The sequence below is a fragment of the Strix aluco genome, chromosome 5 (assembly GCF_031877795.1).
Source record: "Strix aluco isolate bStrAlu1 chromosome 5, bStrAlu1.hap1, whole genome shotgun sequence".
NCBI lineage: Eukaryota > Metazoa > Chordata > Aves > Strigiformes > Strigidae > Strix > Strix aluco.
Window position 1 is genome coordinate 3979089 of NC_133935.1, and position 26155 is coordinate 4005243.

The 26155-nt window shown below is 41.7% G+C and overlaps 1 protein-coding gene across 1 annotated transcript in view; it reads left to right on the top strand.

Annotated features, from left to right (window-relative positions):
* BORCS5 (BLOC-1 related complex subunit 5) overlaps nt 1-26155 on the top strand; it is a 77001-nt gene that overhangs the window by 34688 nt on the left and 16158 nt on the right. The window contains exon 3 of the mRNA XM_074825663.1: nt 18571-18728. Coding sequence (XP_074681764.1) covers nt 18571-18728 — 158 coding nt within the window. The remainder of the gene's footprint in view (nt 1-18570; nt 18729-26155) is intronic.

A 26155-nucleotide genomic window follows, 5' to 3' on the forward strand; every position in this document is an offset into this window, starting at 1 on the left:
GTTTTGTAAAAATCTTCTCTTCTCCTTGCTTTAATAGATTGTCCATGGATTCCATGTTGCTGGGACAAACAGTAATGCATTTCACTCAGTACTAGTTGCCTGAAGGCACGGGTTGATGTACTTCACATAAACTCAGCTTGGGTAAAAGGCTAGGGGAGTGTGTGAGGAGAGGGATCCTCTGCTTCCCTGTGCTCCAGAAAGCTGGTGGCTTGTGAGAAGAGGACGGAAGAAGGTGGGAGGGGAGAAGAGGGAACCATTTGAGGTGGTTTATCAGATGGGGGTGAGCCCAGAAGCATGGGACAGCATAGATACCAGACTTGAGCAAATATTGCTGAGTCTTGGTGGAGAGTGCTGCCGTGCAAGGAGAAGAAGGTACATCAGCTCATTAATCATCTGTGCCTCTACACTAACCTTGCAGCATGCTAGGGAAGGATATAAGAAAATCTGTACAAAAAATAGAAAACAAAGGGTCAAAAATACATAGGTCCGCGCTCCTGAATTGCTTTTTGCACCCGCTTTGTTCCTTTTTTTTTTTTTCTCCTCCACAGTATGAACTTTTTATTGTTCATAGAGAGACTGTAAACAGACTCTTGTTCCAGAGGGAACGGGGTGGCGGGAAGACCCGAGTAAGCAGGGAGGAATGTCCTGTTCACTGCCTCACTCTGGCTCCAGGTCGAAGACATGGGGGGTGATTTCAATGTATAAGGAGCAGCAAAGTGTCAGAAAACAAGCGACAATGAAAACAAAATGCAGCCAGTAACCTTGGAGCTCTGACACTGAGCAAATGTTTATCAGAGGAAGATTCTGCTGGACATCACCGGATAAGAATGAGTTGATGTCACTCTTGGCAAAGGGTGGGAGCTCGGTTTTTTCCACACAAACAGCACAACACGGCGAGGGGGAAGGAGCAAAAAGGGTGGGAAGGAGGGGAGGGGAACGAGGAAGAGGAGGGGAGCACTGTTTGCTATAAATTGGGCTAATAAAAAATATAAAAGCATGGCTTGTTTTGTTGGAAAGGGGTCTCAGTGCTGGGACATAAATAGACAAAGGTTAAGGATGCTTCAGGGCTCCTCCTACACTGAAGAGCTGTACACAGATTCCTGACAGCCATTGCGTAATTTGCTTTGACTTGCTCCCAATCGAGAGCATACTATGGGCTCATTCCTGTGGCCCTTATTCAACAAAACCTCATTTGGCTTTAATGGGAATTTTTCCTTGAATAAAGAAGTTCAGCTTTTGTGACCTCTGGTAGCTTCAGGGCCAGTGAATAAGAGGACCTCCTGTCACCCTCAGCCCCTGCATACTGTTCGTTTAAAGCTTCATCATGTTTTATACTTCAAGTAATGCAAAGTTTTCTTTGCAGAAAGCAAGACTTAGACCAGGCAGGCAGGTAGCAGGTCAGTGAAAGCTGCCTTCCAATAGGTACCACTCTGAAGCGAAGAAGTAACAATTGGTATTTGGTGAATTTGACGGTGAGTGGTGTTGGAAAGCACCTCAGAAAAGGTGTTGATATAATGAGTGAATGTTGTGATAGAGCAGTTTTAGAAAAAAACTGCTTCTAAAAAAACCCCCGACGAGTCTTCTAAAACCAAAAAAAGCATTGAGAGATCATTAACAGCATCTAATCTATGAGCTGTCTATACTGGAACCCCTACTGCTGGTTGTTCCCTGTAGGAATGCTTTTGTAGAGAATAGATGTGGTATGGCACTTTTTTTGTTTTTTAAACATATGGCTTGGTCTAATAACTTTTTTCTTTCCTTAACAAAAACAGGAGTTGCATGGTGTTTGCTCAGTTTGTGTTCATGCATTCTATTTCAGAGCAGACCATTTCTCAAGTGGCACAAGTTAAACTAGAAAAAGAGTTCTCTTAGGCTGGAGTAAGTGCCAGTACTGAGCCTTCTAGCAGGGTAGATGTGAGGTACCTTCTGTGTCCTGTATCGCTCCCTTTCCTCATTTCCACCATGTATACAAGTTGCTATGAGTAGCCTACAGCTACCCAAACATCTGTAAGGTATTTGTGTGGTTAGCAAACAGCCTTTCAGGATATTGAGAACTTGTGGAAAAAGGGGCCATTATTTTTCAGAATGTAAAAGGATTTAAAAACTGGATTGTCAGGGGCAAATCAATTTACATTCAACTGGCTCTTATCACCAGGCCGCTGTGGTAGTGTAAGGAGGCAAAGCTTTACATTTGACCCTCTCATTACGTGATTCCTCAGGTATATGTGTCTCTCCGGAAGCTTTTCAATTTGATGACTTCCTGCTAGACCATGCTATCTCATTCAAAAAAAATCGGCTAGCGTGGCATTAATTGAATAGATTTGAATGCTGTCTGTTGGATGACCTTACTAGACATGTGCACACTTCAGACCTCTTTTACAATGACTCAGCTTTGGGTATGAGCAAAGAACAGCACACAGGACTTCAAGGCAGACTGGACAAGGAAAAGCTGTTGCGTTTGTGCTGGAGCTCTTCAAGGATGGGTCAGGTTTGTTGTGTGCTCCACTCCTTTACTGAAAGCTGTAAGAATCAGACATAACCATTGAACTGCTGCTGCAATGCTATACTCCTCTCCTTAAATAAAGTCAGAAGAAGAAAAAAAAAATCACATTTTCATTAATAGAGAGTTGAATGAAAACATTTAAGATACTAATGCATTTCTCAGAGAGTCTTAAGAACTCAAGGCTGTGGACTTTCAAGTTTTAGCATGCTCTAAATTGGTTTGTCCATTAATTTTAAGGCAGTTGAGGAGTTAGATACTGTTGCATGTTGCTGTCATGCCTTCTGTAGTGTTAGTTTTCCTATTCTCTTTGTTCTCCAACCTGAGAAGAGATGCGTACGTGTCTGCACTACCATGGTTTGTTTTCATATTGCTTTTAGACTTTTTTTTTTGGTTAGAGTGGAGATGCAGAGTCAACATGTTGATATGTATTTATATTAGTGAAAACAAGAAATGCTCCATGATTTCAGAACAAAACATGGTAAGGCTCCTCTGTTATCACCCCTGTGGTTACAGATTCCCAGGTGATCAAAATTGTTCCCTTACAACTTCTAAAAAAAAAAATAATTGTGGCTGATCCCCTTCTGCATCCCTTTTCTGAAATCCACCTCCGAGCCTGTTTTTGTACAGTTTGGAAAAGTGCTAAAATCATTGCAAAAATGGGTATGTTTATGTAGGACCCTATACCAAAACAGCACCTGGAACACCTACTTTCTGTTAACAGCTGCAGGTCTTACAGCCATCCTGACATTACCTGTGAGCCTAGTGTGAACAAAGTTTAAGCACGCAAGCTCTATCACCTTCCTAAGAAATCTCAGAAAGTATGGATTGCATCCTGCCCGTGGAGAGCCTAACATCAAAATCATGTTCCAGTTACAGTGAATCAGTGGTAGATGTAGTTAGAGGTCACTTAGACCTGGATATACTGTTTGCAGGACTTCAGTATTTTGCTGGGTTCAGTGTTATACTGGACCTATGGGGGGTTTTCTGAAAGTTAAACTGAAGCTACCGAGTGCAAACTGCACACGGGAACAAGCTGCTGCGGGTAAGGAGTCAGCGTAGGTGTAGCAACTACCTCTTGTAGGCCAGCAGTGGTGAAGTGAGGTGGCTTGTCTCTCTGGCCTTGACAAGTAAGCCACTCTACCTTGCATTTCCCAAAGGGAAGAGAGCCTGCGTTCGTGGCTTATTGCTGCACTTTGGATTTGTGTACTCAGGCTCCGAATCGTGCTGAAAACCAGTTCTGCTGGAAGGGGAAGGCTTTTGCTGGATCAGCCAGCTTGAACCAACACATCCCACAGCTGTGTGCGTGCTGAGCCTGGGAAAGGGTGGCTGGGGTGAGAGCGGCGCACAGCCCTTCTGGAAGGGGGTGGGTGGGAGAGCGGGCACCGCTTCTGGGGCTGGTTGGATGCTCCTCACCCTGCAAGTGCCAGCGCAAGAGCTGAGCCTGCATCTGTTTAAACTACGATAGCAAATGGTTGTGGAAGAGCAGCCCAGCTCTGGCTGATACACATCACCAAGTGACTGCTTGCAGGTATCGGAGAGGGATCCTTCAAATCTTTAGTGATCTGAAAAGCAAAAAGTCCTAGATGCTGTCTCACAGGAATGGTGAGAATCCACAATTTGCTATTAAGAGCTTTAAAAATGCCAAATGTAGTGAAAAATAACTTGTTCTCACCTCTATCATTTTAAAATAGCAGCAAATGCAGGTAATGTCCCACCAAATGTTTAATTTACAATTGTTTTCATGTGTAACCTTGAAAACTTAGTTTGGAAGCGTTCTGCCTTTTTTCTTCTTTTTTCCTCTCCCTATTTTTATAACAAAAAAGAGTGTTTGGAAGGGAGCAAGGCTGTCTTTGGCTTTACTGCTCATCCCTTCCTGGTATTTTATTTCCTATCTGAAGTCAGAACCTTCTGCACAGAATATAAGAATCAATTACTGTTAGTGTCGCAAACCATGTTGTTATTTCAGACGGTGAGTGAAGATAAGTTGACTTTTATGGGCATGTGTGTATATATATATAAAAATATAAATGTAGAATAATGTGGTTTTCTTGAGGTGCCTTTCTCTCCAGCAGTACGTTGCAGAGGGATCCGACTGGTTCCCTCTTGCTCAGGGGTCCCTCCTGGATGCTGCAGGATCCAGGGGCCCTGGGTGCTGCTGGCAGAGCAGTCCCGTGGCAGCGGGGTGCTCGGGGCTGAGGTGGTCAGTGCTTGCCCCTCCGCCATGGCAGGAGGCCCGAGCTGTGGGACCAGGCCTTGCTTGTCAACGTGCAAACCGCAGTGACCAAGTGTTGCAGCTCTGCGCTCTGATTCAGGCCCCTCGTTAAATCATTAGCCAGGTTACAGCACCGGAGCCTCACCAAAAGTTGTCACTGGCTTTGTGCACAAGCAGTACTCAATAGAGATGTGTTAACTGAAATGCTGTTTCGTTTCTCTTATGGTAAACCAAGTCAGAAAGTCTGGTTTGTTTGGGTTTTTTTAAAGCCATACTAGATGAAATACTCAACAGTTAAGTACCTGTTCGGTGGTTTTAGTTTTATTTGTCTATTGTGCATATTCTGTTGTGTTATGAGCAAAAGGAGTAGATGGATGTCCTCACGTACCCATAATTACACTAACTAGTGGTATTTTCATGCTGTATGTATCCATAACATGATGCATTTTTTTTTCTCTCTTCGTATAGTTGGCAGATGCCAAGAGTGAGTCCTGTGCCTTGGGGGGGACTCTTATAATTTTGACTGCCAGACTCTGCTCCGGACTGAGGAAGAACGTCTGTCTGTCTTAGGATCATTCCCAGAGTGGGAAAGCTGATCTCATGGCTGAGAGGATGAAGGACATACCTATACTTGTGTGTTTTATGCTGCTTCTGAGGCTTGTTGGCCCCCTCGTGAGCCAGTTTGGTGTGATGGGCTGATGGGGAACTAATAGTGGGTAGTTTTCAGGTATGTTGATGAGCTGAATCCATCTGTGGAGCTGCTCAGTGAGAACCAGAACTGGTACAAGGACAGGGCCTGGCCTGCATGGCAAGGAAGGGTGGCAGAGCAACAAGATTCATCCCCTTTTCCGTGGCAGAGCACCCCAAGATCAGCTCAGGATGTAGTTCTGTGAGGGTACCTTCTTAAACAGGGACAGGGGTTTTTTCCCAGCTGCTGGGGGTCTTTCCAGCTATAAAGGCTTTATAGGTCTTGTAATGGACCATATAAGTACCTTGAGGGAGACGTGATTTAGGATGAGCAAAGCTCCACCTACTACGTATTTAGAACTGCCATGGTGAGGAAGTGAAGTTTTTCTATAAAATGACTGATACTTTCCATGGCAGACTTAGGAAATAGGTTCGTGCTGTGTGTGAGCACACCATCAGCAGACTGTGTATTAAAAAAAAATAATAAGGGGGGGGATGTTTTTACAGCTGCACTGTTTTGGGGGGGGGTGTGTTTAAGTGGAGGGAGAAATGAATTGGTATATTCTGGGTATCTCTAACCGCAGAGGGAGTGACGCACGTGCTTGGCAGAGCTGGAATGTGGAAGTTGTTGGGGCTGACTCCGAGATGCGTCTCCCTGGGCTGATGGTCACGCTGGGACTCGAGTCATTGTCTTCCAGCATGGGGAGCTGGGGCTCGAGAAGCTCCCAGTCTTGCCAACCCTGTTGCTGTTACTTGTTGTAACTGATAAAAGCGGTACTCCTAGATTACCATTACCTAAAAGGACAGGATCACACAAATGTTGTCATTAGATATTCAAAGCTTGCTTAAGTAGCAGCTTATTTTAATAGTAAGATGATGCTCTTTCATAATATTTTACTAGTGCGTTCGTTTACTGAAGTGCAAAGGGAATGTAATGTAAACTGTCTACAACAGAGGAGGTGCTATTTGCTTCATGATTTCTGCTTCCCTCCCCAGGGATTTTAACACACTTCATGCTAGGGATTCCTTATTGTGCTTTGTCTTTCTTCGAGGTACTTTGTCACTTGACAGTGTTTGACAGGAGATGATAAACACAGAGGTAATACAGAGCACAGCAGGCCACTTCTGTGTGATTGTTGAATGTTTTAGGTGCCCTAATAAGCCCTGCAAAGCTGAGTGATTAATTTTTTAAACACAATGTCAAAAGTAAATAGTGTGTGCATTGTCTCCTCCTTCTCTCCCCAACTCAACCTTTGAGTAATTTCAATATCCTAAATTTAGTTGTTATAATTTCATGCCAGCTCCATGTTAAATTCTGGCCCGGAAAATTGGCCTTATGTTGCAATAGAATTCAGGGAACAGTAATAGTTATTTACATACTAATACTGCTGGGAAAATTACATCCATTGTATCCCTTGAGTTACTTCTAAAATCAGATGGATGTGGGAAATGAATCAAAGCAGACTGAGAAGGAAAAGTACATCAGTGCTTGAGTTTGGCTCACTTGAATTAGGAAGGTAGGAACAAAACCTGAATATTTAAATACAGGTGGGAGAGCTAGGACAGGGATAAGAGCATTGTTTCAGACCTTGGCAGCAGGTGTTTACAGAAGAAATGTCACACGGTGGGATCATTTAAATAGAAAATGTCTCTTCCTGGATAATTTTGTGCTGCTTGGACAGTGGCGTTGCCAAAGAAAGAAGTTTAAGTGTCTGAGGGCATCCAGGTTCCCAAAGTGATGCTTCCTCGCTTCATACTGGACAGGAGAGATGCGGTGGGTCCACCTCTCTCGCCTTTACTCAGTTGTACTTGCTAGTAGATAACCGCTTGTCCTAATAAACTAGTCCAGTTAAACCTGTTATAAGAAAAGGTAAGGGAGCAATTACTTAATTTCTTTGAAGTATATGCTGTATGAGCTGTGTATGTATGGCTTGTGCCATTTAAAAAGTTTCATCAGCCTGACTTGGACTTTGCTACTCCTGAGTAGTGCAGCCATTCCAAGTCATGCTGGTAAAGCCTTCAGAGGAGAAATGAGTATCATCCAAATTAAAATTTGGATGTGAAATGGCAGCCCACATTGCTAGCAAAGTGGCTGAGTGGTAAATTGAATCGCATGTGAAAAAAGAGGATGAAGTAGAAAATGTCAACTCTGTTGCATTTACAAATGATTCTTGTTCTTCTCTATATTTTCCTGAATGCACATAGTAGAGAGAAATTACTATTCCTAGTACCTGTGGCCAGAAAGTGTTGTCAATAGTATATTTTGGACAGCTCTTCTTTAATGTATATTTTAGATAGCGCTCTTGGAAAAATGGACAAAGGCCATGAATCGCCATAACTCTTGGCTATGATGTTATTTTTACTATGGCAATGTGCCTTCGCTCAAGCCCTTAAGGTTAGGGACTGCAGTTGTAGTTGAGGATATAGTGTTTGCCAGAACAGAAGTGAATGATTTAAAGTCTTGACACTTGACTGTATTTTGATCTGATACAGAAATTCCCTGTGAGGAAAGAGGAAGAAAATGTCACGTGTCTCCTTTTTTTGTGGTGTTACAAAAATGATAGGAAATACGTGAGAAGTGCTGCTACACACCAGATAGAAACTGCGTATTTCATGTACGTAAATGATGGCTATACCAGAATCAGCACTGTGCTTTGTTTACAATTATAAAACATTGATAAAATTTTCATCAACAGATCCTATTAGTTATTTAAAGGGAATTCTTTCAGTGAAGCTATCTTTAAAGTTTTCTCTGCCACTCTTAAAATCTCTGGAAAAGAAAACTGAAGTCTTGGACTTGCTGAATCTGTAAGTAAATGGCCCGTTCATCAGTCTTGCTCTGTGCCATGCTGTGGCAATAAATTGCAAACAGAAAACTTTCAAATTGACATCTGAACTGAAGAAAGTGCCTGAAGGTTTGGAGGAAACCAACAGACAGCGATATCGGATAATCTAATAAAAGATGTTACTTGTTGAAGAAGCATATCTCATTTACAACCTGTCGTAGATGTAATCTGAGCCTGAAGTGGCTGGCCATTTTGCCTTAAATTGTCTTTCCTGTAACGTGGTCTCAGGCACAAGGCTCGTGAATAAGTTACCATGGAAAAAACTATTGCCTGTGTGTGTGCTTTTGCCTCTTCGTAAAAGCAGCACAGACTCTGCCCCCACTGAATTGACTCGGGGTTAGTGTGTGTACACAGGCTAGTTATTGTGGAATAGCAAACGTGCCCCAACTGCACATGGGTGCCCTTGAGCTCAGAGGTGACTTTAGATGTCACCTTTCCTCTAAACCACTGAACACTGGCTTTTGGGTTTTCTTTGTGCTAGTATGTGCTATGTTGTGTACTTTTGCTTAAAATAAAATGAAGATTGCTGTGAGGCTAATCTTTGTTACTAGTAATAGAATCAATTAAATAAATTTTAGCTTGGAGATTTTTGGGTGTTTTTAATTTTATTTAAAAGAAATTGTATTTATTTGTTCCCGCTGTCCCTTTTCTCTTCCATCTGCAGCCTAGAAAACTTTGCATCTGCTGCAAGTTTCAATGAAACTTTGCAGTGGGAGATATGAAAGGTAGTTAAGGTCTTATTATTTCAAGGGAGATGGGTGAACAGGTAAAGTTGAAACTCTCTCAATGCTTTGCATGCATTAAAAAATTGAAGTGACAGCTTGCTGTTGCTAAAACAAAGTCCCCCTCTGTCCTTTCTCCCGCCTTTCCGGGGACTAGCTCTAATTTTTGATCTCCTCGTGCTCCGATTCCTTTTGCTACTCTAGAGGAAAAAGAAAACCACTGGATTAGTTCGCTGTGGTTTTAGCGAAGTGAATCGTTTTCTGTGCCACAGCTGTGGTGAGGCATGTGATGAGGAAGATGGGAGTTGGACCTTCCCTTTTGTGGAGCTTGTATGTGGGGGTCGGAGGAAAGAAGCTGTTGATTTGGCTCTGGTTGTCTTATAAACCTTTATTAGATGTCTGAGAATCTGTGTGGGAGAGACCGCGTCGATGCTGAGTGCTCCACGCTGACGGTGCTGTAGGAAAGCTGCCGTCTGCCCTGCTGGTGTTTGGTATTTGAGGGCGAGAGAAGGGGAGGGATGTTCTAGCGGTGAAGTCATTAGGCTGAGGGACAAGAGTTTCCATGTGGTCTCCGATAAATCATTTAATCTCTTGGTGCCTCAATTCCTCATCTTATAAAATGACGTTAGTCTTCTGGCCTTTGGGTGTGCAGAGCATTTAGGATAACAGGGTCAGTTGTAGCCTGCAGATATCACGTGGTTATGTAATCAGATGATGGTAGGTCTTGGGTCTCTCTTGATGTGTTTTACAAAAAAAAAAAAAACGTTGCTGCAGAGTAAATACAACTTATTGCATGACACAGGGCCATGGTCTCTCACCTCCCTGTGAATTACCCCATCCAGCCTTATGCCTATTTTTGTACTTTGGAGTCTGTTGCAGAAAGTTGGCCATACAATATTGCAACTGCTTTTCCATATTCCTTCTGTGCTCTAGAAGTGAAAAATTAGTGGGGAGATGGACTGGGTAGGAACTTAGCTGCTTCTAGTTGACAAAATGCAACTGTGTGCTGTTCTTCAGCGTGTATTGTGGACTCTTTTCCCTACCTGAAGCTTCAAAAGAAGGGTAATGGTAGACATGCTTCCAGTTTTATGGCAACCACCAGTGACTTTTTGAAGGTGTAACACTGGGCAATCTCATACTTTGAGAGGCACAGCTAAGTAACTGCAGACTAAAATACCAGTACATGCAGATGATGCACTGTTTTTCTCCTTTTGGACATTCAGGTTTCTAACAATCCAGATGAGGAAGCATTTCTGATTTCTTTCTGGTTTAATTCTTTTCAAACAGAAATTTTAATGTAGAAATTTTTGCATCACTGAGACATTTGTGCTTTGCAGGTGTCCTCAAAGTCCCAGTCATCATCAGGCTCCATTGTGCTAACTGCTGTACAGATCGTGCAAAGCAGGGGGCAAAAGTCATCACATCAGAGAAGCTGCAAGCTTCAGTGGTGCAAAAAATTGTCTGCACATAATTGATCATGTATAGCCACCCTATGTGACAGGAGAAAGCTTTAGTGATGTATAGAAATCTTGGCAGGATCTAGTCCTAAGCAAAAATGAGGCTCACCAGGAAAGCAGAAATATCATAAATAATCTTTTAGTATAATTAATAACAACAACAAAACCCCTTCTGAATCACAGTTTCTTCTAATGTAAATTATGTGACCTTAATAGGTTGAGATCTGTAAGGGTGTGGGGTTTTTGTCTTAGAATTGTAGCAAACTGCATTTTTAGAGAAGCCTAAATGTCTTGGATCTTTTCAATGTTTGTTTTTGAAGACAAATGGTGGAAGATCAAAAGGGGAGGTGATTTATATATCTCGGTGAGTAATGGCTTACAGGCAATAGCTTACACTGCGTTAGGAGGCCGAGGCGCAGTATTCATACTGAGAGCATGTTTGAGCTCTGCACTCAGAAAAGTTGCCTTTTAAATGATGTGACAAGATGAGAGTCTTCAGCCCATCTGTCATCCATGCAGAAGTAAACGATCACATGGTACCGACTCCAAAGTAGAGGGAAAATCTGCTGTTACAGCCAACATTCCTTGCCACAATACAAATATGTTCTTTGCTCACATAATAGCTATTCAGTTTGCCTACAGTCATTGTGTTCCCCCATTAAAGTTCAAAGGAATTGAAAATACACAGTCGACAATGCCAACTTTTGTCTTGGAGTGAGTACGTATTTTATTACAAGGTGTTTTATCAGTGAGATTTTTAGAAAATAAACTGGTCTGTGAAAAAGATCATGTGGTCATCCACATTTGAGCTGAAAGATTTCTGAGTAGCAGTGATTTTATGTTTATTTTCTTCCAGTTTCTTTACGGTTGACTTTCACTAATTCTATGGTGTATGGCCTTTTCTTGAGGGTGGCCTGGGTTTCCAAATTCGAGTGTATAAATTTTGATGTTTCCTAACTGAGATGTTATTAAAAAACCCAACCCCCCACACCAGAAAATCCCACAGCAAAACAAAACAACCCCCAAAAAAGCTATTTTGATTCTTCAGGCTTTGCTGAAAATGTAGTCTTTTCTTAAAGAATGAGAGGGGAAGTACACAATTAAAATTCAAAGCATTTAGTCAATAAGAGCCCTGTAAATCTGATTACCTTATCTGTTTGGAAGTATTTTAATGCCTTTTATTCTGCTGCACGTACATGTGCAATTATTTCTTTTCCATAGGTTATATTAAGTCCTCCTGCATGGTGCACATATGGAAATGAGCTCTCTATCTCAGCTAGTAGCAAGTTGTGCAGGCAGTAACAGTCAAGAAAGAAGACTCGGTCTTTAAGGATGTAATTTCATCTGTTCTTTGTGTGGATCTCTTTTTGGTATTTAGGATGCCTGAAGGTACTGTCAAAACAATCTCCCCGTGCAAATAGCAACAAGAAAGGCGACTATAATAGTTAACCTGTGGCCACAGAGGACAGACTTTATTTAAGAAGCTGGCCAGACTGGGTAGCTTCTACCCAAGAACTTTAGAAATGCCTGATGAGGCAAGTTGTGGGGTTAATTTTTAAATACCCTTGGAACACAGGAAAATTCCTGGAGACTTGAAAAACGCTAGTACTTTTTAAGTTAAAAGTAATGCTGGCTTAATGAAGATAAATGAAACGACTCAATGCTATTATATTAATAGTAACCATAGTCTACTCAAATTCAATGCGAAATAGAAGAGCGGAAAAAATTTTACTGTCTGGAGGAATTTCATAAAAAGTGAGGGTAGGAAGAGGAGAAGTTGGGAACAGCTTAAAGAAGGTAAGTTGCAGGCAGCACAGGTGATTTTGAAGGGCGGGAGAGGGAAAAACAGTGTAGTTAAAGCAGCGTGAGAGAGCTGCAGGCAAAAAGATATCCACTCCAAAAAGAAAAAGGCAAAAAGAAACTTGTGTTTAGGAGAGCAAAAGATCACAAACTAGCAGGTTAAATAGGAAGTCATCAGGAGGCCAGAGTAGAAGGTCTTTGAAAACAGCTTTCTACTAGCATACACTTAATAAAAGCTTTTAGATTCTCCTGAAGCTTGCTGAGGAGTCTGTGCGATTGTCTTCAGAGAAGAATTTCAGGAAAGCAAAATCAATTAGTTGAATCAGCATTTGCTACAAAAGTAGTATGTCATTCTTTACAAGCATGAGTGAGAAGTGTTCACAGAAGAGATTTTAGAAAACAGTAATAAACCTTCAGAAACAGGTACCAGAACCAGGAACGCCTCTGTAAAGTTGACAAGCTGTTGCTAATTGTGGTGTGTAATTTGTTGCTTCATTTAACCTTGCTCTCGGGAGAAGAGGTGATGACATGTGCAGTCCACTGTAATGCATGCTCTGCAAAATGGTGTCGCTGGTTAGTAGGTCCAGCAAAGGGGTAGCAGTTACAGAAGCAACCAGATTGTTAGAGGTGTAACCATTATACACGGTAGAAGAATTGACTTGGCTTTTAAAGAGGGAAGTCAGGGGTCAGGTAAGAGGTATCTGAAGGTGTTACAGACGTAATCAGAGAAATTAAGTCTCCTGTAGGAGAGGAAACCCATTAGTGGGGTTCTTGAGCTTGGAAAGATGATGGGAGAATACACCCTGCTCTGTATAATTCTGTTGTGTCACCACACAGCAACTACAGAGTAGCAAGTGAAAAGAGTTTTCTTCATGCTGTGCTTAAATAAGCATCTTACTGCCACGGGAGATTGTGGAGGTAAATGTATACCTTTCAGAAAGGATTAGTGAAATTCAAGTATCATAGCTTCACTGAGCACACTATTTTGTGCCTGAAACTTTTAGTAATAACTTTTGGAGGCAGGAAGGTTGTGGAAGAGGAAGAAGAACTGATAATGTTTCCTAAACGTCCACTGTTGTCAAATGTTGGAAGCAGTATTCTGGGCAGGGTAGACTTCTGGTCTGATTAAATAAGGAGTTACTTTTAAAGTCTTCTCTTATATTCCACTGAAAGATTGGTTAGCTGATGCCAGCAACCCTTTGTGGCCTTAAAAGTAGTAACAAGACCACAGCATTATGTGCTTTGTTGTCTGTAATAATAAATTAACAACTGTGGACCTGTTGGTTTTCTTTTTGTAATGTCTGCTGTTACTGGATGAAAAGGGGATTGACTAGTGGAAATACAGAAGTCAGAAAGAAATAATAATACTTTTCAGGTTGGAAAGCGCTCAAGTTGTTGTTAGGGTTGTCCATTAAAGCAGCAGAACGTGAGTGTGGTGGGTTACAATGGTCTGTATGTATGTAGAATCAGTATAGCATGTAAAGCATTTTTTCAAGAACTTAACTTCTAGTCATAAAAATGCTTTTTAAACTAACAGCTTTCTTCTGCTCAGTAGGATGTGATTTGTTGGAAGTGTATGTTGACCTGGAACCAACAAGGAGATGACTAAGTAGGAGGAAAATGGTTTTAACATGCCTCTGCTTTGCCAAGGAATATGGAAACAATAACAGATTTGTCAAGTCTGTGGGTCAGCTAGCCGTGTAGTGATATATGATATTTCTCTATGCACAACATACTTGGTGTATTGGGTTGTTTTTTTCTAAAGCACCATTTAGGAGCTGAAATGTGAATCTTTGTCCTGGTTGCTGTTTATCACCTTCACGGGTATGCTGTTTGCTGATCAGATGTATCCAGAGTAGGTGGGAGACCTTGGCTTCTCATCGTTGTGGCAGGCACATAATGTGGTCTATCTTCTTATTTGTTTTATGGTGAAATTTGATAGCCAAGAATGTGCATGTTTGGCAGTTGTCAAAGCATATTTGGTCCATGCACTAAAGCTCTGCAGTAGTCCTTTTCCCCTTTCCCAGTTTTTGTTTTCCCCGTGCCACGACATCCTCCATGCCGCCTTTCCTTATCACGCTGGGGTATGCTGCATCACTCCTGTGCCAAGCAGTCTCTCCTCGAGGTTTCAAACAGTGCAGAGATGATTCCTGGTGTGCTTCCTTCTTTGGAACCAACAGCTTGAAAAACAAGTATTCAATTTAATAAGAAATTAAAACTTTAGATGCTGTTTTCTTCCCATTTAAGAGCAGAACAATGCTGTGGGGTGGGGAGTAATAATCACATAGATGAAATCCCAGGAACACCCTTTCCTCAGTGAAGAAGAGGTAGTAGCTCAGCAGTTAGTTGTTCTGAGATGTGCTGGTCACCGGGTTCAAGTTCTGGTGTTTCGGGAGCGAGCCCGAACCACTCAGTGACCTCTGTCTCTCCCCCTTTTGGCACTTGTAAGAGTGACCTCAGAAATATTTTGTTGCAGCAGATATGATCTCATATCCTCTTACAAACTGTGTGTAGACCAGTCACTGAGGGATGGCCCTGTTCGGTGGAGAGTTTGAAGTGTGGGACAAGGCTTTAAGAAGGAAGAAGTGATTTTCAAGAGGAGGGTTGTTTAATAATACCTAGAGGTTTGCAGTGCTGGCCATCTCTCTGCTTGAAAATTAAAGATTTCTCGGTGCTGAACTGCTAAAGGCTTTTAGATGTCTCTTCAAATTTCTGTTAATATAGGACCAAAGGACACCAGCAACACCCTTTTTAACACCCTGCCCTTTTCCTGTGAGTCTCAAATTTGTCATGGGTATAGGGAAGTATGCTGCTGTCTCTTAAGTGCAGAGCTCATGGAGGAGGTGTTGCTTTAAACCTGTTTGGGCTCACTGCCTGATGCTGGGGAGAGGAGGAAGGGAAGAGAACTGGGTTCCGTGGCATGGGGTGGGGGGATCTTTGCAGCCATGCATCTCTTTGTTTCTACCCCCTGGATTTCCCTGGTAAAACCTCTCTGGGATCCGAGTGGCTGTAGTCTCTCTTCCATGAAGTTTCAAGATGACTTATTGTTGCCATCTGCTCTTTTGGAGCAAAGCTACTGACTTGCTAAAAAAGAAAATGCAGTGAATTAATAAAACTGTTTGGGTCGGAAGTGACCTTAAAGATCATCTAGTCCAACCCCCCTGCCATGAGCAGGGACATCTTTCACTAGCCCAGGTTGCTCAAAGCCCCGTCCAACCTGGCCTTGAACACTTCCAGAGAGGGGACATCTACAGCTTCTCTGAGCAACCTGTTCCAGTGTCTCACCATCCTTACCATAAAAAATGTCATCCTTACGTCCAATCTGAATCTACCCTCTTTCAGTTTGAAACCATCACCCCTTGTCCTATCACAGGCCCTGGTAAAAAAATCTCACTGTCTTTTTTAATGAGCCTCCTTTAAGTATTGAAAGGCCCCAATAAGGTCTCTCCAGAGCTTTCTCTTCTCCAGGCTGAACAACCCCAACTCTCAGCCTTTCTTCACAGGAGAGGTGTTCCAGCTCCTTGATCATCTTCATGGCCTCCTCTGGACCTGCTCTAACAGGCCCATGTCTGTCTTGTGCTGAGGGCCCCAGAGCTGGACACAGCACTGCAGGGGGGGGTCTCACAAAAGCGGAGAGGAGGGGAATGTTAATGTTGAAAAAACGTTAATATTTATAGCATGGAGTTACTGTGACCAACAAAAAATGGTGGATTGACTTTTTGACAATGGGAATTTCTGCCAGGTGGAAGGCTGCATGGCCTTTTTCATGCTGTTGTTTACTTTTTCCTTTCTTGCAAGTTGAAACTCTAAATTATTCTCTGGCATTGTCAGTACGAGCTCAGAAGTTTTTGGAGAAGCTGATTCCTTTGGCTTCTCCCTACTGCATCACCCAGAATATTACCATAGTCTACCTTTAAGTGTCATAGGCTGTTCGTTTTTTATTGCTACTCCAAACAGTTGTACTGGATGGTGTTTCCACCTCTGCCTTCTTATGAAGGAATTCCAGTTGAACAGTTAGTGTCTCACTTCACTTGAGCTTGTGTTTTTCTGGATAGTGAATTAGAGGCTCCTTATAGTTTATTAATTTTGCATTTAGCATTATGTAACCTGTACGAGGTTGTAAGTACATAGTATAAGTTTGAGTAGCATGTTCTCTTATAGCTCATTTTACAGCCCTTAGCCTATTCCACTTCAGAATTCTCATAAGCAGCATAAGTTGGCCAAAATACACACTTTGTGTTAATTAAATCTCTTAAATAGAGTCTAATTTTCTTCCTCCCCTTGAAGTTGGTGAGAGATTAGTAATAAAAGAAAATTAGTTGGTTGATAGCATCACGTATTTGATCGGTGCAGAAACAGGATAACTGCCTCAGGTGTATGGTGAACTCTTCATTCCTGTGTGAACATTCAATATATTAAAAGTTGACAACATTATTTGAACGTTTTTCCTGGCAAGATAATTTTATGGAAGATCAGAATCAACAAACTGAGGAAGCACTAGAACACGTAACATACACATTTTTAAAAAGTCTTATTTCCTTCAGTGGATTTGGTTAAAGTTTTGCACTTCAGCTGAAAGTAGACTTGAAAGATTTGCAATTGATATTTCTGGACCTAAGATTTTGTTTGAGATGATTCTTTCCAAAACATAAAAAATAATTTGACTATTACTAATACAGGGATTTGAGACTAAATGGTGAAGTGTCTATTTCCTCTCCTGACCTCTTGACTCAGACAGCACAATTGTAGTGGGCAACAAGTCAGTAAAACAAAATTATCTTTTTTTTCCTCTTAAGATGAGGAAAGAAAAGGTTTTGTGCAAAGGGTAATTGAGAGCATCCTGAGAGAATAAAATGTTGAGTGTTGATGAAAAGTAAACCTACTTCATTGTATCTGATGAAGTTGCTGTCCTAGTTTTGTTTTCATTTCTGTCTGCAAATGTTTTCAAGGAGGCTTAACTTTCTCAAATTCATAAGATGCTTCTGACTTATGTCTTGGTTTCTATCTTGTTCTTGCGTTTTGGCAAGAACTCGGTGTCACCAGTTGTAGCTTCCAATAGGCATGGGGGCCATCCAGAATAGTTTCCATTTCCCACTGAGGTACATTCTTAGAAGAACTTTTCCAATCCAAATAACTGGCATTTATTACTTTTTAATTGCTTAGTGTGATACTTGCTTACATTTGCTGTTTTAATGTCTTTTCCTGTCTGTAAACTGAGAGTCCCAAAGGGCACATGCATGCAGTCACTGAATTCAGTTTACATAGTTTTGGGAAAAGCAGATTGCGTGTATGTGCTGTTTGTCACAGATGGTGTCCCAACAAGAAAAAAGTTGTGCTAATGCTGAAGGAAAATGAAATGAAAGTAAGTAAATGAAATAGCAAAAATGAAAGGATAGCTTTAGAGTTTAGCATCATTTTTTCCAGCCGCTTTGGGAAAAGTGGTCAGTATGGCACACGTATGCTAGAGCTCAGCAAAGGTTCTCAAGTTGCGCTATGTAGGCAACAAACAATGGGCAGGAGAAATGTCTCTGGACAATTTTGCTCCTCAGGATATTACCAGTGCCCCAATTTTAAGTCTAATACATTTTTTTTTTGGTGAGCTTTTTGTGAAACCTGGTCATGCAAGTAGGTAAGGATCTCAATTCCATATTTTAAAAAAAAGAAGTATATTTCTGATCTTTGAGATTGTAAAGAAAAATCCTAGAAGATGAAAGGGTTCTGAAGCTTTAAAAAAGGCAAGGTAAGCAAAACAGGGGCATTTCACCCCTAATAATTTAACTTAGGTTGGTCATTTTTTATTCAGGGTTTTTTGGGGGGGGACCAGTGAATATTTAGAGCTCTGGTTTTGACAGCATGATTCTAGTGAAAATAGTTTGAGTCCCGTGCCCATATGGGAATGCAGATCTCAACTCTTTCCCCTTCTGGTATACATAAACAAGGAGGGGGTTAATTTTTCGCAGTTTAGGATTGTTTGTGGAGGAGAAGAAACAGGACTCGCTTTACACAGCGTATGGCTGAAAACCAGACTGATGTGCATTATGGGCCTGCATTTAGAGTCTGTGTTTAAGTTGTGTCAAGGAGGGCTAAGCTGTGTGGCAAACTGTTCTTTGCACTGCTATAAATCCTAAACATCCATAAATCTTCAATCCACACCTTTCACGCTTTTAGCCTTCGCTGGACTCCTACCTTGCTAAAGTGCATTCAGTAGCCTAAGATCCTGAATTAGTTTTTCATTACCCCATACAAAGCTTTTCTTCTGGGTTTGTTCTGCTGCCTCTCGGCTTGCGGCCGAGTTAGTTATATGAATATTCAGATTAACTCTGGTCCTTCCTTTGTCTTGTAGGACTCCTCAGTGGGCAGACCTCTCAGACCAACACCAAACTGGAAAAGCTGGACCCTCAGCAGGTGCTGCAGCTGTGTCTCCGGTACCAGGATCATCTTCACCAGTGTGCAGAAGCGGTTGCTTTTGATCAGAACGCGCTCGTGAAGCGGATCAAGGAGGTACTGCCTGCAGCGTGCCCGCTTCTGGTGGGGAAGGGCTTGGGGCATCACTTTGGCTATCTTGTTCTCCCTGGAGATGGCCATGGGTCACTTGCAGCAGTCCACTTCAAAGGAAACCCTGTAGAGAAACTTTGTGGGTGCGCACTTCAAGCAGAGCTTCCTGGCTTTCATTGTGGTTACTGTTAGGTGGTGTGTTTATGGGTTATGCCGTATGATTCCTGGCCATAAACAGTGCCTGTTCCTCTGCTATAGCAAATACTGCAAGTAACTGTTGAAGAAGTAAAAGATGACTGGAATTTTTAAAGGTAACAATCCTTCTTTAGGTCTGTGTAGCGTACATTTCATTATGCCTCATGGTTAGGCTCTAATTTAAAGAAGGAAATGGTTATCTTACCGTGGTTGGAGAAGGTGGTATGTATTTCTTTCTTCAGTGGATTTGTAGAGCTAGACTTTGTTCTGAAAGCCTATAACATGCTGTCTCATCTCTGATCCGTATGGCAAAAAGATCTTCCTGTGCTGCTGCTTTTACCACTAAACCATTGTTTGAAAATCACTGATCTGCTTAAATATTCAGTGATACTGCTGGGGAGGAAATTAATTCCTGGGGTGAGCATCCTGCAACTGGATCATCGTTCTCATATGTAACTACTGGTGTTGGAAGCAGTAGGATGGCGGACAGATAATTTTTTATTTTAGAGGTCAAAACGGACTGGCAAAGGAGATGCTGTTCAAGAGTGTTTTCTCACATACTTTCAGATGTGTAGAAGAACTGTTGAATGCTGCGTATGTCAAAAGCCTATGAGACCAAATACCTTTCAATGTCAAAAGGAAAATTTTTGAACAGGTGGTTAATTTTTATTCGTGTAATATAAACAATGACCTTGATTCGTTGTTGCTTTATTGGCTTAGAGTTAAGAAAATCCCACGTGACAGACTGGATAATAAATTTGATTCACAGGCTGTTTTGAGAAGCTGCTGTCATCATGAAGTTGTACATCCAAAATAACCAGTAAAAAGGCCTTTTTACTTTGGTGTATCAAGATCTGAGGCCAGCTATTACACAAGATGTAAAGATATTTGCAGATGTTGGTGACTCAGATCACACAATCTCAGAAATGGGATTTAATTGCCAGGCTAATGACAGTGTACTGCATTAATCCAAGCAGATTGTAATTCTTTTGGCTGTTAAAGTGTGAGAGGGAATATTGACATGATTTAAAGTCATGGTAGACACCACCAGTGCAATCTGCATTAGTTGGATTTGCCTTCCACAGGGGCAAGTGGCAGAATCCCTTCCGAATTAGCTTTGGTGATGTTTTCTTCCAGTTCGTAAGGCTTATGATTTTTTTCCATTTAAAATAAATAAAATCGCGATACGATACTGTCACTAGCTTCCTTATCACAGACTCCTCTCTGACAAAGTGAAGGAGAAATGGGCAACTCTGTAACTCAGGCAACTGACAAGTTGATTGGGTTGAGTTTGTTTTTAGTTTTTTTTTTTTGGTCAAAACACTTAAGTAACTTCAGATGCTTTCAATCTCTCTGCCAGATCTGGGGGGTTTTTACTGTTCATTTTCCTAATAATTTTTAAATGTTTTTCTTGCATTGGCTGTTCTGCGTGTGTGTTCTGGAGGAGCCGTGTGGGACACACTCAGCTGAAGTCATTCTTTCCAAATTGTTTGGGCTCTCCTTGGTGCACTAAACTGAACCGCTGTTGACAGTTGTTGACAACAAGGGGTGCAACTGAACTAGAGCAGGGTATGTGTCTCGTTACAAGTGTAGACAAAGAAAATCACATTTGGCTGCACCCATTTGTCAGCAATGATTTCGTTTTGCCATGTAGGCAAAGCTGTGACCGTTCGTAAAGAGGAAAAATGAAAGAGGAAATGAAGTGTATTTTGAAAAGCATAATGTGTGCATGATCTGGACAGCAAATTTTTTCATCCTTATTTTAGTAGTCAGTACTTCCCTTTTCCTTTCTTTAACACTGTAAGCATTGAAGTGTTTTCCTTCCGATAACAGACTTGTTATCACTCAACTGAGTGACTGGTGCTTTTAACTTGCCTACAAAATGTTGGTGAGCTTCAGTCCCTGATTTCCTACCATTTATCTGAGGGACGTTCACTTTTCAGACTGTCACTGACTGTACTCAGTGTAGCAATAGTCCTACTGTATAGTATGCTACAGTCATACTGCCTGCAGCCAGGATTTTTTGAGTCTTTCCTTGACAAAATGTCCCAGGGCAAATATCTTTTGCTCGTTGTCTGTGTGGCCAGAAAAAATGTTTCCTGGTTTCTGGCAAAACTCAAAAGTAGTGTTGTAAATTTATTGGTCCTCGATAACTCATAATTGACTGTGGTGGTTTGTAAATCAGCACACAGTCTGAACAAAAATGGTTCTTAATAGGGAAGAGAATAAGCTAAGCAAAACAAAAACATTGCATGACAGTAGTTACTGCAGATCTAAGTAGAGCCATCTGTGCGTTCCCTTACTTTGGGGACCGAAGCAGTCTAGCTTTGCTCTCCATCCCATTTCCCAGTTTAGCCAGAATTTCTTTGCAGTGTGTTGGCTGGATCCGTATCTGCTCCTAAACATAGAACCTGTGCAGCTTCCAGGTTGTTCTGACAGTTCTGTCTGAAGAAGAAATACATTTACCCAAGCATTTCCTTGAAAAGGAAAGAATTGAAGATGTGATCGAAGGTAGTTGACTCAACTACAGTTACACTTACTCGGACTCAAACTGTTGGTTTTGGAAGGGATTGATTTTTATGACAATAGGCTTTGTTTTCACTGCCAAAAGAAAAAGGACGTGCTTGCATCTTTTTAGGAAAAAATAACCACTATGCATTAAATATTATGTTTCATATTAATTTTTGGCAGCTGACTCACTATCTGTTGCAATACTGCATTAATTCCAGGGCCACTGAAATATTTAGGATTCCTTTTAATTTTTTCTCCTTATCAGTTTGAAAAACAACAGAACAGCAATTTGGTATTTATGTGTGTGTTAATCCAGGGTTATGGCATCTCACAAAATTTGACAGTTTTCAAGAAAAAAGCCCATGTGCAGCATTTTCTGTGTAATTCGTCTACGCTTTGGTATTTTGTAGGATGAAAATTTTTAGCTTATTGGATGAATCGCCACATTACTGACTTCTGGGGGCATTCTGTTGAGATGGGTCTGGGAAGGGAATCTAGCCTGTCTGCTGATGGTATGTTGGACCCATGTGAGCTTGTTACATGCGTACGCTAGGAAGTTTTTAAAACTCAGTAGGTAATGTGTTATACTAAGGTATAAAAGGCAGTTATAGCTAGTTAGCAGGTTAAACTGATCTTAGCTGCACCCTGGAGCTTTTGCCACAGAGCGTTTAATGATGGAGACGGAGTTGATGACACGCCTTGCAGGGAATGTTAATAGTTCGTGCAAAAATTTCAGGGGTGAACCACAACTTGCTAAGCAGGGGTAGAACAATCGTGATCTGCCTATTCTTGGGTGTTGTATGTAAACAAACAAAAAAAACAAACCCACCAAAAAAACCCACTAAAAAAAAAAACCCCAATACCAAACCAAAACCTTTAGTGTCTAACAGCGTGAGGACAAAAGAGCTCCTTCATTTCGGGGGGGGGGGGGGGGGGGGGGGGCGTTGAGGGTCCTGCCTGTAGACAGGAGATCTTCATTTGCTGCATCCCACATCCATCTCTGCCATGACAGTGCTGTAGCTCTGCGTTATAACTAGTTCAAAGTTTTAAGCAACTCCAGCTGCTGTTGAGTTTAATAGAGCTGCATGTGCTCTCTTTGCCAGGAGTGTCTGCCTCAGTTTTGTGATCTGTAAAATGGGGGCTTTCTGCCAAGATTAGTTTGAAGGCAAATGTTAACCAGCACTAAATACTAGGTAAGACTTGGAGGAACGAAGGAAATGAAGCGGGGAGAGGGCTACTTTACGTGAATTCCTTATCAGTGGAGGATATCTGGTTTGGGTGGCAGGGAGAGAATTTGGAGAGCCATCTGACAGGTGATGGTGAATAATAGGGAATAGGAAACAAGTAGAATAGGTAAAGGCCGGGCAACAGAGATACATTTTCAGAAAGGGCCCATGATTGTGTGTGCCTCCAAAACTCTCATTTCAGTGCCTTAAGATTATTTCTCATGCACAAGATGCTAAGCTTCTCAAAAATTGCATCTTTCAAAATATCTGAAGCTGAGTATCCAAACATTACTAGTCACACTTGAAAATTTAGGCCTAGCTTCTTTCTATGAAAGCAAAAGGGAAGCTGAAAGCCATCTAAGCTCCTTTCAGAGAAGCTTTGAATTTAAAGATCTTGAGCATTTCTTATTAGACATCCAATATTGGCAAAGGGGATGTGCTACTCAAAGTATCCTGTATACCCTTAAAGGCAAATGTAGTTCCTAGATAAACTGTGCTTAAAATGTATATGAAAGTGGATTACTGGGAGGGCTCTTATGCTTTGCCCTAAAAACAAATTTCAGTGCAGTGTTATCTGTAGCTTTTATTGCCACAGGAATCCCATACTGACAACAATTTTGAAAACAGAACACTTTTTACCATACAAATTGAAATAAAAAATATCTGGGTCTAAGCACACCTATGGGGAAGCCCCCCCCCCCCCCCCCCCCCGTTTTCAAATATAATAAACACTACTTTTCTATTCTTAACTATTCTTAATAGTTAAACAACTTTTGTCCAGGCAGGCATTAATATCAGTAATTGGTTTGCTATATAGCCAATTACAGTGTATGGGTTGTTTCAGACCTGTAAATTCCTCTTTGGGAATAGCTCATTATTTTGAACAAATATTCTAGAATCAAGTTTGTATGGATTTATTTTTTTGTTTGTTTATTTTGGCTTTTTTTTTCTTTACCAGCTTGCTGCAAAAAGTCATTGTAATGGGCTTCTCTTAGTATGTAGTTAAGATGTCTGCAAACACATCCTTTAATATTTGGCAAGTAAATAACTTTTGAAGCCACACATACACCACATCGTGTCTCCTAATATATTTCAGCTGTTTAAAATTATGGATAGGAGTTACATCATTATTTTCTATAAGCAACAAGTCTAGTGCATTTGACAGACTAACAAGAAAAGCACTTTTCTACACAAGCATTATATATACAAGCACATTGTAGCTTATCCCATGCTTTTAAGACTCATAAATTGTGATTCAGCCATTCATGTCACCACGTGTGTGAAGCAAAACACGTTCAGCAATTTGGGGATTTGGGAATTTCAGTTTGTTTTTTGTGAATGCTTTGTGGCTTTTTGACCTTTACTGCAACTACGTTGTTTTGTCGAAGACAAACTATGTTTTATTGAAGAGACCTGTCGCCTAGTGGCAAAATGTGCTGGGGAATGTGGCCTGCAGAGGTCATGGACATGGTTTTGCTTCATCCTGAGGGAAGGATGGGTTTGCGATGGGCAGGGTCCATGGCTTTTTTTAGAGGTGAGAGGGCTGGCAGTGGTAGAGACAGCTCATAAAGGTTTGACATACTCTGCACTGGTGAGGCCACACCTGGAGTGTTGTGTCCAGTTTTGGGCACCTCAATACGAGAGAGATCTTGAGGTGCTGGAGCGAGTGCAGAGGAGGGCAACGAGGCTGGTGAAGGGTCTGGAGAATAAATCCTGTGAGGAGCGATTGAAGGAGCTGGGACTGTTTAGTGTGAGGAGGAGAAGGCTGAGGGGAGACCTCATCACTCTCTACAGCTCCCTGAAAGGACATTGTAGAGAGGTTGGTGCTGGTCTCTTCTCACAGGTGATTAGTGACAGAACAAGAGGGAACGGCTTTAAACTGCAACAGGGGAGGTTCAGACTGGACATTAGGGAAAAATGTTTCCCAGAAAGAGTGGTCAGAGAGTGGAATAGGCTGCCCAGGGAGGGGGTGGAGTCACCATCCCTGGGTGTGTTTAAGGGTCATTTGGATGAGATGTTGGGGGATGTGGTGTAGGGGAGAACTTTGTAGAGTCGGGCTGATGGTTGGACTCAATGATCCCAAGGGTCTTTTCCAACCTGAATGATTCTGTGATTCTGTGACATTCCCTGGTGGAAATAAAAGGACAAGGTACCTTGAAGGTGGTGATAAAGGGAAAAGCTGTCTAAGTGCGGGAAGCTGTTCCATCACCAGGAATGAATGAATCCTGGGCCAGAAACCTTGGAAGGACGTTGCCTGGCTGGGGACTAGGTTGATGCAGTGCAGGATCCCATTAACCAAGGCTGCAGTTAGACTCAGGGTGCGTATCTGCTGCAAGCACATGTACCTTCTACTGGGTGATGTACCACAGTCACTCTTCCTAGCTCCATCCCTCTCTGAGCAGAAATATTGAGAGTCTCTGGGATTCATCCAGTACTCCAGTCACAGTTGATCAGTGTCCATCAGAGAATGGACTCAACTAAAGGGAAAGTTTTGTGGAGGTGTTTTTTGCTTGGTCTTTGGTTTTATTTTAGTACTCAGCTGAGTGAGATGTTTGTTGCCATTCCTCTTAGTTATGGTTTGTGGTATCAAAGCTGAGTTTCCAAAACTATTTGTGAAACCTGTTTTCAGTGGACATGCCCTGAGAATGATACCTGACTAAACTGAATTAGGCCAGCTAAATCGGAATGGCCTTATCAAGTCCAAGTGCTTCTTTGTCTTCAGGCCTTTGCTTCAAGGTTTATGTGCTCATATGGATCAGACCACTAAGTTACCTTTCATCCCATTAAAGGGGAGGGCTCAGAGGGTCACAAGTAAACCTGTTAAATGAAGCCTGGCAAAAATGAAAATGAAGATCTGTTTAGATTTGATGCAACATATAAAGAATTTCTAGATGATGCTGTGTTAACTTGCAAGCAAAATTGAGCCTTTTGGTTCACAGACTTAAATTAGCAATGTCTTAAATCCGGGGAAAGATGTCTGAGAATTCCTTGGAATGTAACATTTCTGAAATGGGGAAGAACCTGGGTTGAAATGCCACGTGTATTTTCAAGGGATTTAATGAAATGCTGCCATGCTTTTTAGAAAAGCTAGGGAACAAGCTGTTCTGTGAAGAAATCGGTACCTGAAATATAGTCTTTGGCATCCTGGAATTATGAGATTATTGATGACTGTGGCAATCTATCAGGCTCTTTATTTCTCCTCTCTTCTGTGATGAAGTGTTATTTATAAAGACTGGAATCTTAACAGGCACCATCATGCAGAAATAAATGTGCGGGGTTGTTAAGCTGGCAACTACTTTCGTGTCCTTCAGTTGATCTTGCTCGTTTTTCTCCAGCCTGACATGCAAGTAGCTTGAATTCTCGAGTGATGGGGTGATGTCTTAACCAGCCAGCATCAAAATGGGAAAATGGTCTTGAAAAAGCTTCACGACTGCTACTTAAATACATAGAATGAATGTTTTGCTGTGTATGCCCGAGGCAGATGGCCAGTGCTCTGTTGTA